The 17,244-nt window shown below is 40.0% G+C and overlaps 1 protein-coding gene across 1 annotated transcript in view; it reads left to right on the plus strand.

Annotated features, from left to right (window-relative positions):
- CSGALNACT2 (chondroitin sulfate N-acetylgalactosaminyltransferase 2) overlaps positions 1-16,437 on the plus strand; it is a 34,050-nt gene extending 17,613 nt beyond the window's left edge. The window contains exons 3-8 of the mRNA XM_079975696.1: positions 6,192-6,408; positions 6,916-7,017; positions 8,294-8,472; positions 9,642-9,736; positions 12,303-12,384; positions 14,896-16,437. Coding sequence (XP_079831822.1) covers positions 6,192-6,408; positions 6,916-7,017; positions 8,294-8,472; positions 9,642-9,736; positions 12,303-12,384; positions 14,896-15,188 — 968 coding nt within the window. The 3' untranslated portion in view covers positions 15,189-16,437. The remainder of the gene's footprint in view (positions 1-6,191; positions 6,409-6,915; positions 7,018-8,293; positions 8,473-9,641; positions 9,737-12,302; positions 12,385-14,895) is intronic.
- Positions 16,438-17,244: the final 807 nt, after the last annotated feature.

Below are 17,244 nucleotides of genomic sequence, written 5' to 3' on the forward strand. Positions count from 1 at the left end.
GTTTCAGTATCTTGTATATCTGCTCACTTCATAAAATTGTTGCCTGGTTAGCTTGCATCAACAAATGAAGTAGTTTTCCAGACAAATTCAACTGCTTCACTTGTAATTCTTGCCTTGTTCTTTTTTTTTTTTTTAAATGAATTTTAAATAAGAGTTGTTCAGCAGTAGAACAACTACAGTTCTATGATTCTATACTTAAAAGCACTTTTAGGGGTTGATCACAAATGTTTAACTCTTAAGAACTGTGCACATTACAAACACACGTCACAATGGCAAGTAACAGTAACCTAAAGCATTTTTAAAAAAAAAAAAATCAAAATTGGCATCTTTATCAGAATATTTAGGTTTTAAAATTTTCAGTAAGCAGACAGTTGCAGTTGTTAAAATACCCATGCACAATTAAAATTATTATCACTTAACTGTGACTGTCTAATGATATGGAGAAACCGAATGCAGGTTAAACCATGAGATCTCAACAGAATTAGGGTTTGAAGTTCTTTGGGAGTTGTAACTGTAAATGCAGTGATGCCAGTATGTATAACACGATAGCAGCAGGTAGGCTAACCTGTGTCCACTCAAACTACTCAACAAGAAAAAAAAACACCCCTGAGAATTTGGCTAGATGCACCCAGACTCCATTCAAGAGTTAATTGCTATGGATTTCCCCCATCACCACCAGCAGAATGCAATATTACTGATTTTTGAACTTATAAGCAGGTTTTAGTTGCATTGTCAAATAATTTGTTTCACTCAGCCTCAGAATAAAGTTGTTGTTTCTAATTTGGCCATTACAACACCTGAAATTCCCAGCCATTTTACAATAATGGCTAGTGGCATTCTTTAAGTCATACGATAAAGCCAGAAAATTGCAGAGTTCGCTCCATCCAAAAATGCCCCATTTTTTTTTATAAAAAAAGGAAAACAAAACACAGAAGAAACGAGAATAATCAGCAAGGGGGAGGAGGACAGGAATCATTTGAGCAGTAGGAAGGCCTCAATAATTCCAGTAGTACAGGCAGAACTTGTGGCAAAACATAGACTGCCACTTGAGCAGGCGAGCAAACATTGGGATGAGGTATTTGTTCTTTCCCCTGTTAGCTACTAAACCAGATAAATTGAGTGCAATGTATGATGGAAATAATCATGGATAGGGAAGAGTTATTGCTGCTGTTGGTTTTTCCAAAACTCACTTCCCTGTGTAGTTGTATCCTTCATGGAAAAATAGCCTAGGGATTAGTCAGTGAACCACTCTGTTGCAAAGAGTGTTGGGTGATGTTTTTGGTTTTTTCCAGAAATGTTTGCAATCTCTCTGGCAAATTTGTTTATAAACTCTTGGGTGTAAAATACTTTAAGAGTTCATTGCTCACTTGGACCCATTCAGTTTTAACAGCCATTTAGCATTGTCATTTCCCCCTGATGAATACTCTTGATTACCAAGACTACCATGTTACTTGGTGTGGGTTCAAAAATGATAAACCGGTTGATAAGTTTGCAGCTTGCCTGGTTGAAGCTGGAAACCATCACATCCTGAAAACATATCAGTTTTATTTTATTTGCTGATTCAGCCATCCTGTCATAACAAGTTTACTGTACAAAAGAGTTTGATATAAATATTACAGTTAACCTTGAGAAATAAACATGGAAATAACTGGACTGCTGATAGTTTTCAATGCATACCAGTAGTTTTTTGCCTGCTTTTAAATTTCTGATGTGTTTTGAGCAGGGCCATCTTTACCCAGGAGTGCAAGGGGTTTGGGGCACCTGGGTGCCAAATTCTGGGGGGTGCCAGGCTCCCGCCACTGAAGCTGCCTAAGCGTATTGTATTGAGCTGCTATGCGGCAGCAGGGTCAGCGACACCTTTGACACGACTGATCTCGTGCCGCCTGCCTGGCAGCAGCAGTCAGACAAACAGGCGGCACAAGATCAGTTGTGTCACAGGTGCCGCTGACCCTGAGTGAAACTCGTATATGCATGCTTGCAAGGGCCCTCCCAGCTCCTCTAGAAATAAGGGTGCTCCCACAATGAAAGGCTGCACAATGCCCACCCGTCTCACCTTTCAGACACCTTCCTACGACCGTAAGCACATGCACATTGATAGCATTGTACATATTCTACAGGAAACTGGATATACACATTTAAAATTTGTCCGTTCAGATTATGTAGAAAAATTAATATTCCTTAAATGGCAGTGAATGAATTAGCATAGTATATTGCAGCAGAACCGAGCATACATTGTGGAGGTAAATTGTGGCCATTTTTAATTAGGCGGTCTTGGCAATTGCACAAGTTATTTGTGTTTGGGGCAGGCTGATAAGTTTCTAAGAAATATTAGGAGCAGAAACAAAGTCTTCATACTGTTAGAATAGCTGATTTGAGTGTTAGTGAAAGGGACACATAACGGACTCTTAAGATGAACCCCGGTTCAGGTGATGTCAGTAAATCATGAGCTTTGCCAAACTGCAAGCTCAGACATTGGAGATGGGATGTAGTTTTGAATGGTAGTTTGCAACATAGCAGTTTCTGGATTTTTCTTCACAAATGCCATTTCAGCATAAAAGCAAGAGATAGAAATCCAGAAGTTATTTTTTCAGAAACGTCTGTTAAGAGGTCTGAATGCAGCCTATTTTCAGACTCTTAAATTATTTTTGGTAGGGGCATGGTGACCTAGTCCTCAGTGGACTGAGTAGCTGAGCAGAGCTTTGACATCATTAGTCTTGATGGGATCTGTAAAAATCTACGTAGGACTGGTAATTAATTCTCTAGCAGCTATGCATGATAACTCTGTTTGCTCTTAGAGAATTATAATCTTCTGACAATCTCTGCTAACTCTGGGTGTTTCTCCCCACCTTCAGCCCTATGCTATGCATATTTACTTGACAGCTGTGCACTGGACTTCTGTGGGACTTAGTCCAGGGGATACTTGTATAGTATTGCAGCCTTCAGGTATCTTAACACTTTCAAACTACCAGTACAGAAAGACAGGTGTTATCTTTATTCTTATTCCATTTGGGTTTTTAATCATTAATGTTGTACAGTCATACCTTGGGTTAAATATGCTTCAGGTTGAGCGCTTTTGGGTTGCACTCCGTGGCGACCCGGAAGTAACGGCATGCGTTACTTCCGGGTTTCGCCGCTCGCACATGTGCAGATGGGCAAAATGACATCACGTGCATGTGCGGAAGTGGCGAATTGCGACATGCAGGCACAGGTTGTGTTCACTTCAGGATGCAAACGGGGATCCGGAACAGATCCTGTTCGTATCCAGAGGTACCACTGTATAGTGTTTGCCGCATTATTGTTATATGTTTACTATTAACTAGAAATTGTGTGTGTGTGGAGGGGTGATAAGTGGAATGTAAGTTGAGCAGTAGGCCTGGGTGATGTATTGATATATTGCCTGGAAACCTGTTTAAAGTTAAAATCGCAAGAGTGATTCCAGAATTTTGGAGCAGGAATCCCTGTGTTTGTGTTTGCAGTGTCACGCGGTGCCCCGGCTGAAGTGCTCCTCTCGGAACAACGCTGCCCGCCTGGCCTTGTTGCCAGGAAGCAGCAGGAGCTGTGCACAGTGACGCTGATCATCTGCATGGCCGGCAACTGCCTCCTACCTCCCTGCCTCCTTTCCAACATCGTAATATATTGGGATATCGCAAGTTTTAGCTGGCGATATATTATGATATATTTCGAAAGCAAATTTTCCTAGCCCTGTCAAACGGTTAATGTGCAAGACAGCTAGTCATTGTGCACGTTCACTTGGCTTCATGGAGAATGTGCATATAATGCTTCTATCAAGAGGGAATACTGCACATTTCCTGGTCAATGTGCATAATCTTCAACAGGCCTTGGAGAATGTGTGCATATTGACTGCTTGTGTGTTTCCCACAGGCATTTGGTTGGTCACTGAGAACAGGATGCTGGACTGAATGGGCCATTGACCTGACCTAGCATTATTCTTATTAGGTTTTTTCCCTTCTTGCTTTTATTGTGTATTTTGTGTTTTTATCTTGTATTTTTAATTTGTGAACTGCGCTGAACTCTGCGGATGTAGGGTGGAATACAATAAATAAATAAAATAAAATAAAACCTTTTTTCTTCCAGTAGTTCCCTGGAAAATATTTGGCAAAACTGTCATCCTAGCTTCGCCGCTGATAAATACGATATAAATTTTAGAGAGGCTGTTTTTGCACAGCTCTATGAAAAACTGTTCCCTTAAACTTACCCTTTTGATCCTTTCCAGTTAAGCAAATATGTAACTCAAAATTTTCACTTTGAGCAGCATTTATAAAAAATTCTGCAATGACAATAGTGTTTGTTTTAATTAGATCTACCACAGTTCATTTTCTATCAAGGAAATTGATGGAGAGAAAATTATTTACCTCCTGCAATGGGCATTTTTTGAGTCCAGCTATGGAAATAGTTTGCTACTATTTGGTTTCTGTAATGCATATTTGCTCTTTGGAGGCAATACAAGTTTATTGTCAGTGTTTGCCAAATTTGACATCCTTTAGTGCAGGACTTCTAAATGCTGGCAGATTACATTAAGGATATGGGAACGATTTAGAGGGGAAAAAATGATAATGCTTTCTAGTACTTATTCCTTTGCACCTTCTGCTTCTCCCTCCCCCCAAAAAAAAACCCTGGATGAATTATGTACACTTAGCCTTTGATAAGCCTAAAGAATTAGCATCTTTTTTCTTTTTCAAAGAGAAATTGGGAATGGTCGTTTCAATTGCTAAATCAAAGATTACCAATGGTCTCAGTCTCAGTCAGTTTTATTGCACATAGCCAAAGGCTGCCGCAATGTACACAGAATTATTTGACAATTAAAAGAAAATATACTGAATTGATAAAAAAGACTTAAAACATTTATATTATCAAAACATTACATACTCTAAACAGAGCTATAAAAATACCCCAATGTACAAATCAAGACAATAAACAATAAAATTCATAAGCTAAAATCATCACATGGCCACTAAGGTTAAAAACAATGTCAATTAATACAGTGTGCAATTTATACTCAGAGTTTGGTGACAAAGATAGAGCATAGCCTGAGGTAGATAGATAGGATCAAATAAATTCATCTCCTTTACAGTTAATGGCTATCTTGGCTATATAATTTGCTCTAATTTTCCTAGCAGCAGTTGCAAAAAGTGCTACATGCCAGGTCACATACTTATCTGTGTCTGCGAGGAGATATAAAATCATGTCAGAGGTGTTCTGGCCAGGGGACCTTGTCATTATAGGTACTAAAAATATTTTTCTTGCATCATTATATAGGGGACAGTGCAAGAAGGTTCTCTACTTCAGAACATCCCCTAATGCAAACACGTTCGTTTTTTGGTATGCCTCTGTGTCTCCCATCTCTATAACGGATACTTTTATAAAAACTGTATTGGGTAGTAATTATAATGAAAGCTTATAATGAAAGCCTTCTTGAGAGCCTGATGTTGCCAAGAAGCAGGTTAGACTTAAATGAGTACAAATTTGTTCTATGAAAGTCAGCCAGCTGATTTTAAAGTATTGATCTTCTTGAAGAAGGATCAGTCGCAGCTTAACACAGTCAAGCCAAGTCATCTGCTGCTTAGTGTAGGACTTGACCTACTAAGCATCTTAATCTGTCAATAAAATTCTACAATAGATAATGAAGGCAGGAGTCTGATTTTCATTTTGAACATTGGTTACTGCAGTCTCTCTCTCTCTCTCTCTCTCTCTCTCTCTCTCTCTCTCTCTCTCTTTCTCTGCCCCCTCTCCCTGCAAAAGTGCAATTTACAACTTGGCTAGCATTTTGAGAATAAGAGACACGCTTGGGTTGGTGCTTTTGTTGCAGAAATAGTTAAGGAACTGCCTTGTAGAATCAGATCATTGTTCCATCTGCTGTGACTTGCAGCAGCTTGTCTAGCATTTGGCTAAGGTCTTTTCCTCATCTTGGTACTTGAAATATTTTAAGTGGAATTACGAGGGGTTGAATCTGGGTTTTATATATGAGAAGATTGTGCTCTGGAGTTCCTTTCACATTTTCAATCTTGACAGCTGAGTTTGTTTGTTTTTCTACATAATAATGTACCTGGCTGAGCACCATCCTGAATATTGACACTCTCCTCACAATGCATAGTAATTCCTGAAGCAGTGGAATTTGTCACCGAGTTTAAAGTCTGTGACTGAATCAGTTCCTCCTGTAAATTGTTCCTAAGGTTATTACCGTACTGAGAGAGACAAAGGGACACAATATGAACTGTTCTACAAGAAGGCAGATGATATGGAGTACAGGCATGTCACACTGTTTCGTCCATTTGGGCCCCTAATGAAAGTGAAGAGTGAAACTGTTGACATCTCCAGGTCAATAATAAACATTATTGTTCCCCTTGCTGGAAGGACGGAGGTTTTTGCACAGTTCATGCAAAACTTCAGGTAAGTGCTTCAGAAACTAGGCCCTATACCAATCCTATGTAGTCATGTTCTACAGTAGAAGGCAAATACAGTGAATCTTCCAATCAGCTATAACGCTTAGTGGTATTATAGAACACTGGTAGTTCCAGTTTGGAGAAGCAACTTCTCAGTTTAAAATCTGAGATGCTTTTTTGCCAATATAGGCTAGTGTGCAAAATGTGACCATAGATTGCTGGAGCATTTGGTACCTGATGTGCTATGGATTAAACACTAGCCACATCTCAAGAAGCACTAATGGGAAGAAGGCACAAAGGATGAATGAACTGCAGCATTCATTTATAATGGACAACACACCTATAAGCCTGGTATTCCAGACTTAGTGATTAATTTGGTCAGATTGGTTTCTAGGATGCAGTAGGTAAATGTATTTGTAAATGGAACAAATCCAGTATGCAATATTTGCTATTTTAAATTACAAAACCCCTTGTTAAGCTATTGCAATACCAAATACTTGTTTTGCTTCTCCAGGGAAGTGTGCATTAACCAAGACAAGCGGATTCACCTCACAGTTGTATATTTTGGACATGAGGGGCTTTCTGACGTCAAGAGCATCTTAGAATCAGTTGCTAGGTGAGTTGGAAAAGTTCAAACTTTTGATTATGTAAAAAACAAAGCAGCAATTAGCTGTTTAAATTTGTCTTAATGAGGTGCTGGTATAATGCTTCCCCCAGATAAGGCAAAGGGTTTTGATGACTGGCTGGGGTGAGTAGAAAACCTTCAGAGAAGCCCATGCAATGTTATCACTTTGCATTTTAGTGACTGAGTAGCAAAGTTTTTATTTTTCTGAATTTATTTTTTAGCAAAATCAATATCCTACTGTTCCTTTACAAGAAAACACATTGCAACAAACCACAACAAACACAAATTAATGCAAAAGCCTCACATAAGAATAAACAGCCTTTGTTTAAAAAAGCAACAACCAGAGGGGGAAAAGACCCCAAACTCAGCAGCAGCAGAAATAATAGAATCAGCCATTACCAAAAGCTTTCCAAAACAGCTGTTTCTTTATTTCAAATAGCTGTATACTGCTTAATACCAGAGCAGTCTCTAAGCAGTTTCTAAAAAGATGTCACCTCTAGTAGTGTTGAGGCCAGGTTGGCATTTCTGGGGGAAATAGTTCACAATGACAGTACTGGGGATATGTTTGTTCTCTATATTCGCTGAATTCATGTAACTATTAGATAGCTTTTTTGAACAAAAATCTGTGGTAGCTCTAAGATTTGCTGATGTGGCAATTTTTTTAAAGCATAAAAATATCCTATGCCAGTAGGAGATTTTAAATGACAAAATAGAGGATGCTGATAAGCGCTCAGAGACTTCCATATGTGTTTATGGTTCTGTGTTCAAAATACATCTACATTGGTAAACTGGGGGTTTTTTTTGGGGGGGGGAGAGTGGTAATTTACAGCAAACTTATTGCAGGCAAGGTATTTCAAGGTTTCCTTAAAACTATTCAATTTAGTGGTAGAAGTGAAATCTTGCTACCATCTTGATCTTATATAGTTCTGTTTCATATCTGGGAGAAACTCTTTTTACCTGGAGCAGAATATAGAAAATAAAGCTTAAAACTTATTGACTTGCAAAAAAGGCATTAAGAGTTCTAGAGTTCAAGTGCCACTACAGATAACACTCTAATTTGTCAACTAGTTGCCCTTGCTTCTGACAGAATCCAGCAGAAACATATCCCAATTGGCAGCACCCATAAGTGCAAAACCTATTCCATAAAAGAGATAGAGCCCAGGCTGTGTATGAAACATAGTTTGCCAAGCTGAAGCTGATGTGTCATGAACTGAACATTTTAACATCACTCTTTTCCTATGTCCCCACCCCTCTTTTTTTTTCTTAGAGAGGCTAACTTTCATAATTACACCCTGGTTTCTTTGAATGAGGAATTCAATCGTGGTCGGGGACTAGATGTGGGTGCCAGAGCCTGGGAAAAGGGCGAGGTCTTGATGTTCTTCTGCGATGTTGATATTTATTTCACAGCTGAGTTCTTAAACAGCTGCCGCTTGAATGCTGAGCCAGGTATGTTCACACTAGGTTCCTAAAGTCAGCAGAGGCAGCCAAGGCTTCTGGAAAGTGGGAGGGTTGCAAGTCCCACCAGCTCTACTCAATACTGCTTCTCAGTCCTCTTCCCATAGAAGTCTCTGCTATCATCCATGGTAGTTAAATGGAATGAAATGGCTCAGAGGCAGGATTCCTCCACATACCAGATCCTGGGGACAGACAGGAATGTTGTCTCTATGCATCACGTGCATAGTTCCCACTGGCCACCATGAAAAGCATAACACTGGGATAGGTGTGGGCAGATAATTTGTTAGGGACTGGAAACTTGAGTATAAAACAAAGATGGGAACTGAGCTTCAAATAGTGGAGTGGCATAGGCCACCTGGTAGAGCATTCAGCGCTGCCTGCAGAAGACCCCCAAGTTCAACTCACAACATCTTCCATTAGCACTGGAATGTCTTCTGTCTGAAACCAGAAAGCTGCTGCCACTCATGTAAACAGTTATGAGCTAGATGGACCAATGTTCTCACTTGGATTAAGCAGTTTTCCATGTTCCTGTCACCTATCTTCTCTTGCCCAGCACCTCCACAGGCAGGGGACAACCCCACTGTGCATTTTTAAACTGGCACTGGCACCTCTTCATTAGATCCTACTTAATAAAAGAATTAAATCTTGGTCTCCCCAAGATGTGACACTCTAATCACTATCTAACACCCTTGGCAATAGCCACGTCTGGAATTGGGCCAAAATTTACAGCAATGGCAAAGACTATACCTTTTATTTTAGAGGGGTGTTGAGGTTAGGAGTCATGTGTCTTTCACGTACTAGTGCTTGACCCTTTTCGAAAGTTTTGTTTATAGTTACCTTCATCAGAACGATCTCCTCCAGTCAGGAATAATTTTGAACACTGTTGCTTTTAACTCCTCAGGTTATTTGATGCTCTTGTTCCAGACCCAAATATAATATTTGGCTGTGCATGCTTGGTTCCATTCCCCCTTTGTGCTGTGATTGATGCATAACATGGGTTTTTTGAGCCCATGCCTCTGTCTTAAGAGGCAGACTTTTTTCTTTTCTTTTGCTGGTTAGATGGATTACTGTTTAATAAAAAAAATAGAGGAAACGTGCAGCTGCTTTTTACTGCCCAAAGATGTCCCATAAGTAGTAACGAATCTCTCCTGTCTCTGTAGGGAAGAAAGTTTTCTATCCTGTGGTATTCAGCCTTTATAATCCTGCCATTGTCTATGCTAATCAAGATGTGCCACCCCCTGTGGAGCAGCAGTTGGTAAGTGACTGGAGTTTAAAGAAGCTTAAAAACCTTGTTCTCCATATTAACCGTAGCAGCTTCAATGCAGTGTTTGATGGAAGAACTGTTTATCGTGGAAAGTAGGTCCTTTAAATTTAGCTCTGTTGAGCCTTCTCCATTAAGCAGAGAGGACAAGAGTCAGATCAAAAGAAAAAGAAATTTGAAATATTTAAAACACTGCATGGGATGATGAAAACTTATGAATTCAACACTCACTGAAACATAAAACAAATGTGTAAATGAGCACATTCATTTACATGCCAAGGAGTATGTAAATCATTAAATGCTAGGTAGGGGAAATTCAAATGTGAAATAAAGATTTCAGCAATTTACTCAAGAGCAATTAACTTAGAAGAATTTGGAAATAAAAATAATTAACCAAACAGATACTAGTAAGCCTTAAATTGCATACTCCTTAAACGTTCCATAGTCCAAAAAGCTTCCTAAATTCCCAACTATTCATCCGGTTAACCTAAAGATAAAAAATGGAGAAGGAAAATTATAGCTTTATCCACATATAGACTGGTGCTAATGCCAGTTATCCTCTTCATCTTCATCTTTATCATCATCATCATCATCATCAAATTTTATTTGTATCTTGCCCTCCCTGGCCAAAGCTGAGCTCAGAGCGGCTAACAAGTAAAAGAAGAAGAAGAAGAGTTTGGATTTGATATCCCGCCTTTCACTCCCCTTCAGGAGTCTCAAAGCGGCCAACAATCTCCTTTCCCTTCCTCCCCCACAACAAACACTCTGTGAGGTGAGTGGGGCTGAGAGACTTCAAAGAAGTGTGACTGGCCCAAGGTCACCCAGCAGCTGCATGTGGAGGAGCAGAGACGTGAACCCGGTTCCCCAGATTACAAGACTACCGCTCTTAACCACTACACCACACTGGCGCAGTGTACAAAAAAATCACACAATTAATTAAAATACATTCTAAAATCAATTCAGAATCAAATTAATGGCAACCATTGGGCTGGAGTTCTATGGGGATTACAGAAAGAGAGAGGGGGTCAGACTGTGCCTTGGCCAAAGGCCTGGCGGAACTGCTCTGTCTTGCAGGCCTTGCAGAAAGATGTCAAGTCCCACAGGGCCCTAGTCTCTTGTGACAGAGCGTTCTACCAGATTGGGGCCACGGCCAAAAGAGCCCTGGCTCTGGTCGAGGCCAACCTAACCTCCCTGTGGCCCGGGATCTCCAAGATGTTTTTATTTGAAGACTGTAAGGTCCTCCGTGGGACCTACCAGGGGAGGCGGTCCCGTAGGTACGAGGGTTCTAGGCTGTATAGGGCTTTAAAGGCTAAAACCAGCACCTTAAACCTGATCCTGTACTCCAGTTTACCCCATACTCTTCAGTAAAAATGACAATAATTCAGCAGCATCTATGAATGATGCATACAAACATCTTGCAAAGTTTGCAGAGTTTTGTGTTCAGTTTTTTTTAAAAAAAGTATCAGAGAGTCAGTGGTCAAAGTTGAACAATTCTACCACACCATTTGCGGAAAAATAAAATAGCATGTTCCTAATGATACATGGTGTTTGCTTCATTAAAGAAGAAAACTGAGAAACATTAGATGAGGGCAAAACTGGAAATCTGTTACTGTGTAATGTGTAGCACACTGGCTGGAGTACGAGGTGGGCTAACGTCCTATTCATGCTGCGTGTAAAGCTGGGAGCCTCCACAGCTGAAGGCCTATGTGGTCAAGGAAGCCTGCTAAAGCTGGGGATCACACAGGGAGTTCATAGAAGACCAAGGAGATAGAAGATGAGGAATTGCGGTGTGTGTTTCTTTACACAGGGTGATTTGATTACTTTGCACCGACTTCTGCCTGCCAAATGTGCCTATGGAAGTGCCGCCAGCAGCATCCCAGAAGCATAAAGCCTTCAAACTGAGCTTTGTGGGGCTGAGCCAACCCAGGATCCATTAAATCCTGTGTTATCCCTGCTGCTGCATCAGGTGTGACCTGGGCCCAACCAGTGCACCAGCTCCAAGCTGGCGTTGCAGTCGTTCTGCCGCTGCTTCTTCATGAAGCCAGGCTGTGGGCGGGGCGAGTTAGGATCGCTTCCTTAGTCTCACTTCAACTTGAACTTGATGGGACAACAAACATGGAAATCCCAGCGAAAACACATTCAGGGCACATTACGACTGTATGTTCTTATAGAGAAGCGGGTAGTCCACATGCCATTATTGGAAATAAACTCGTGTTGCCTGCTATGCCTAGTTTTGACTTGATGCCGTTGTTTCATGTGCCTCTTGGCACTGCAAATTTTTGTATGATTTCACTAACACATGCATTTTATGGACACTTTACCCCAGTGCATGCATTTTTGTACATGCTACTTGGCTAGACAACTGCAAAATTCAAAGGACAGCTGTGCTTCGGTTCTCAGATTGTTTTGGAAACTGCCAATTAGGTACCTTTAAATGCAAATCGAATTGAAATTCTCCCCCATCCCTAGTGGGTGGTGAGTGAATTGTTTACTGGGATAATTAATTTCAGATCCTGTTTCTTCTTGAAATGCCTAAATATGCATACTTTTATAATTGTAGGTGCACAAGAAGGATTCTGGTTTTTGGAGGGATTTTGGTTTTGGAATGACTTGTCAGTATCGAACAGATTTCTTGGCTGTCGGTAAGATGCTTTGCTTTATGATTTTTGTCTTGGATTTTGTCAGATATCCTCTGTTTACTGATTGACATGGGAATGTTGCTTCTTGCTGGATATTCTGCACAAATACCCAGCTCAAGTTACTCTTGCTCTCACTAAGGAAGAGAAATGATTTCTTCCAGGAAACTATTACTTTACATTATTTCTGTCTGGCCTTTCAGTCTAAAGACACCCAGGGCATACTTAATTAAATCATAGTTCTTGAACTTTGTAGAAAAAAATGTGTGAGGTATTCACCCATGCAGTTTCTTACTTGAGCATTTAAAAAGCTAGCACAAGCCTCACAGCTTAGTTTTGTCTATATATGTTGGCACCACCTTGTGGCTTAACTGAGTTTTGATATTGTGTAATAGCTTTATGTCTTATTTTAGTACAATATTAATGCTGCTTTTAAAAAATGCAGTAGCACTGCATCAATATTTTTTTTGGCCTTGCCTCTCTTCATATTTTTAATTAAGGCAAATTACTGTTTACTTCCTGTTTGTCTGTGGGCAGCCCAAGCCTAAGTATGTGTGACTCTGCTCCAGCTTCTAGATTTTTTTGTTCCCTGTGAATGAAAGATGAGAGTGTCCATAGTGCCATAGGATTAGGTTATCTAAAGAAGAGGAACAATTGCTAGGGAAGGGATAACTGGAGGAGACAAATAAAGCCAATTCAGTGGAACAAGAGTTTGGGTAGGGAGATCAGAAACAATTCCAAAGAAAAAGAGAAAGGAATAACCACTTTTGCTATAGAATTCATCAATCTTGGTAATTTTGTGTGTTCCCAACTGATTGTTGTTTGGCTTTGGGGTCTTAACTAACCCTTGTTAATTTTTAAAGGAAACTTTTTATTACAAAATTTGACTATTGCTGACAAGGAATTGCTCTTTTGCTGTGTCCATATTACACATTTTTTTGCTTTTAATTACTTGCATTTTGTTGTACACCTGTGCTAATTATTTTAGTATTTTTTCTGCCAGAAAGGGTGCATTTTATGCTACTTCTGTTCTTTGTGAAGTATTGTGTTTAATACTGAATTTTATTCTTTTAATGCTTTTAATAAATAAAATAAATGATAAATTGCAATGACTAATATTTCTTTGCTTTATTGCTTGCTTTAACTGCAGTTGAGAGTAGAGGAGATTGTTGAATGGGAAAGTGTATGTATAAATGGCAGTGCTTTCTTGTAAAAAATGCACAAATGTGTGTGGGTTCGTAGCTTCCCTTCATGAATCTGTTTTTAAAAAAAGTTTTTTTATTCAAAATTAAAACAAGACATATTATCCAAAAATATATCATCCTTGTTTCCTCCCCATTTTCCCTCCCTCCCCCCACCCTCCCACACAAAACCCACCCGCCCCCACCCCCACCCCCCGATTTCCCTCAGTTCCAGTCTTTGGTTTCTCTGAGACTTCTGTTTTCTGCATGTTACAAAGTTGTATAGATCCTCAAACTGTTTAGCTGATTATTATCAATAAAAAGTTTGTGAATGTTTATTCAAAACCTGCCAAGGAGTCCTTTAATGAATCTGGAAACTAATTCCTCCCTTTCAGGAATAAGATTTTATATGACATCAGGACCTGAGTCCTAGCATGTGTGTAGCTACAGCTTTTTTGCAGAACTTATAGGCAATTGTTAGCTTATATCAGGGATGGGGAATATGTGGACCTCAAGAGATTGTTGGACTCCATTCCCTTAATCCTTTACCATTGGCTGACGTTGGTGGGAACTGGAGTTGAACAAACTTTGGAGGATTATGGGTTCCCCATTTTTGGCTTTCACCTATCTTTCAGTTACAAGAGTTCTCGGACTTCATTTTTTTGCCATCTTCATGTTTTAAAAATGTCAAATACAGTGGTACCTTGGGTTAAGTACTTAATTCGTTCTGGAGGTCCATTCTTAACCTGAAACTGTTCTTAACCTGAAGCACCACTTTAGCTAATGGGGCCTCCTGCTGCCGCCGTGCCGCCGGAGCACGATTTCTTTTCTCATCCTGAAGCAAAGTTCTTAACCTGAAGCACTATTTCTGGGTTAGCGGAGTCTGTAACCTGAAGCGTATGTAACCTGAGGTACCACTGTAACTGCTAAAGAATTAGCAGCAAGATGGCTGCAATTGTGCAGATTTTTCATGATTTCTGATGGATCTAGGTTCTGGAAGCTGTTCACAACTGAGGACAACAGTTGAATAATTCCAACCAAAATATAAGATGTGATCATCTTTGTTAAACAGGTTGCCCTTCTCTGTTAGTGACTACATACATAAAAATTTGTTGACTCCTAGGTGATTAGAATCTGAAGCTCTTCAGACAAGGACTTGCCCTTTATCACCTAACTCGCAACTTGAGATCTCTACTTTCTTTTAACCTTGTGAGTCCTGCTGGTTTATCTTACTTGGAGATATAGGATCTTGAAAATGAATGTATCTTCTCTACACCTCTGCTTGTGAAGTAATTTGATTACGGCATTTCTGATTTCTGTCTTTGATTTATTGCAGGGGGGTTTGACTTGGAAGTCAAAGGCTGGGGTGGAGAAGATGTCCACCTTTATCGAAAGTACTTGCATGGCGATCTAATTGTGGCCAGGACCCCGGTCCCTGGGCTCTTTCATCTCTGGCATGAGAAGCATTGTGCCGATGAACTGACTCCGGAGCAATATCGCATGTGTATCCAGTCTAAAGCCATGAATGAGGCCTCTCACTCTCACCTTGGGATGCTGGTGTTCAGAGAGGAGATTGAGACCCACCTGCGTAAGCAGGCATACAGGACTAACAGTGAAGCAATAGGTTAAAATGATCCTCAGTGCAATCCTAAGACTCTCGAGCTGCTATGAACCAGCATCGTTCTGAAGCCTTAATAATAACTCAGCTAAAAAACAACAACGCAGTGCCTCTCTCTTGCTGAAGATGATTTCAAAGATCTATTTCTCTGGCCAGCTGTTACCTACACATTGCACCAGATCAGGCACTTGAGCGAAAGGAAGCATTTCAGTTTGCTTTTAACATGTCTAACTGCATGGGGGGGTTGTGGGCAAGGGAACAAGAACAGAGTATATTAACTTTTCTGCATCTAGATTTTTCTTTTAACATTTTCATTTTTCAGATTTGCATTATGGGGGAATAAGAGTCACAAGTGAATGAAAAACTGCCTTCTCCACTGCCTATCATTATTCTGTGCTGCTTGCTTCACTGTAGTTTTTTTAGAAAGCGACACTATAAGTACGTACGCATTCCGTGGGAAGAATAAAGCCCTGAGGCAAGAGCCCGTGGAAAAAACCCCCACCATGGTATGTTGTGCAGCCAGAATCACTGAATTCGCCTTATTAACCATCAGGTACATAAATCAACTTGCAAAAATATGTATTTAAAGTATTTAAAAGAAAGGACGTTGAACAGTTTACAATAATATTGCATTGCTGTTCTTTATTGGATTGTAAATGAATTGAGCTTGTATGCTGTCTGCTTATCCTAGCTACTGGCCAAATAATTTTTTTTGCATGTTTTGGGATGTAGAAAGAAATGCTGTCTTGAGCATAAGCAGTTCATTTCACTGCCTCATAATTACACTTCTGATATCCTTTGTTCTTCAGGTGAGTTTTGAAGTCTCTGTCACTTGGGAGAGGGGACAGGAGAAAAGACGGCAATCGCTTGCTAACTTGGGGCTGTTTTATTTTACTTTTGGCACTGGGCACAATAATGTCTCCTGCTTAGGCCCCATTGAAACGAACAAGAGTTGCAGAAAAGCAGAGCTGTGCTTTTGTGCAGTCTCTTATCCGTTTCGAATGGGGTCTGCAACAGGAACACTGGGAGCATTGTGCCAATTGAATTTGTGGGCAATGAAAATAATACGGCTTTTAGCTCTGAAAGACTATGTACTGTTTGAAAATAGTTCTGGACACTGATCTTTTTTTAAAAACATGTAATTTGCCTTTATAACATTGTGAAGAACAATGTAACTTGTCTGAAGTGGAGAGAATGTAATGCAAGTTGGCTTGCTGTTGTCTTCTCTTTATAATTAAATTGAATACTACTGTGTTTTAATATAGGACTGGTTTCTTGTTTTGAGGTCATGAAGCAATGTGGTACAGCCCTAAAGTGTGTTGTGAATGCATATAGTGTAGTATGGTCAGCAAAAAAGAAAGCAAATATTGTGTACTTCCAAAGATGCAAGTTATGGCTGTAGATTGAAGATGATGGCATATTTTCTGTGAGGAATCGTATGCATAGAAATCCAATTGCATGAGAAATCAGGGAAGCTGCAAAGATCAGTCACAACAGGGTTTGTTTGTTTTTTAAAATCAAAGTGGCACCTGATATAGGCGCTGTTTTCCTGCCCATTTCAAATAAAGAAGAATAATGGATTGAAGATGGAGCTGGGAAGCCACCCTTATTGGTTAACTATCTACATCTTGCTCCTGCTATAGCTGAACTGATTTCATTCTTCTGTACCTTCACAGGCTGATACCATATCTGTCTTTTCGGACAAAGGTAAAGAGCTATATCAATGCTATGAGTTCCTGGTTTTGTTTTCCAGGAATTGCCCCCACGTTCCAACAACCTTTCATCAGCGTAATAGCAATACTCTTTCTTTGCTTTTAATTTCACGTTTTGTAATGTTCAGTGTGTCATTCTGGTAATGGAATAAGAAATGCCCAACCAAATGAACTTTCAGTCATACAAGTGCCAATCCGTAGAAGAATTTTCCCAACACCAGATTCTTTAATCGGTTAGAGAACTGCCTTGTGATTCAGTATCTGGGAAAATTGCCAGCAAGACAGAAGACGGAAGATGAACTACTTTAAGGACATAAGAGACCAGCTGGATCAGACCAATAACATGTTTGCTCCA

The sequence above is a fragment of the Podarcis cretensis genome, assembly GCF_951804945.1.
Source record: "Podarcis cretensis genome assembly, chromosome: 5".
In the NCBI taxonomy this organism is placed as follows: domain Eukaryota; kingdom Metazoa; phylum Chordata; class Lepidosauria; order Squamata; family Lacertidae; genus Podarcis; species Podarcis cretensis.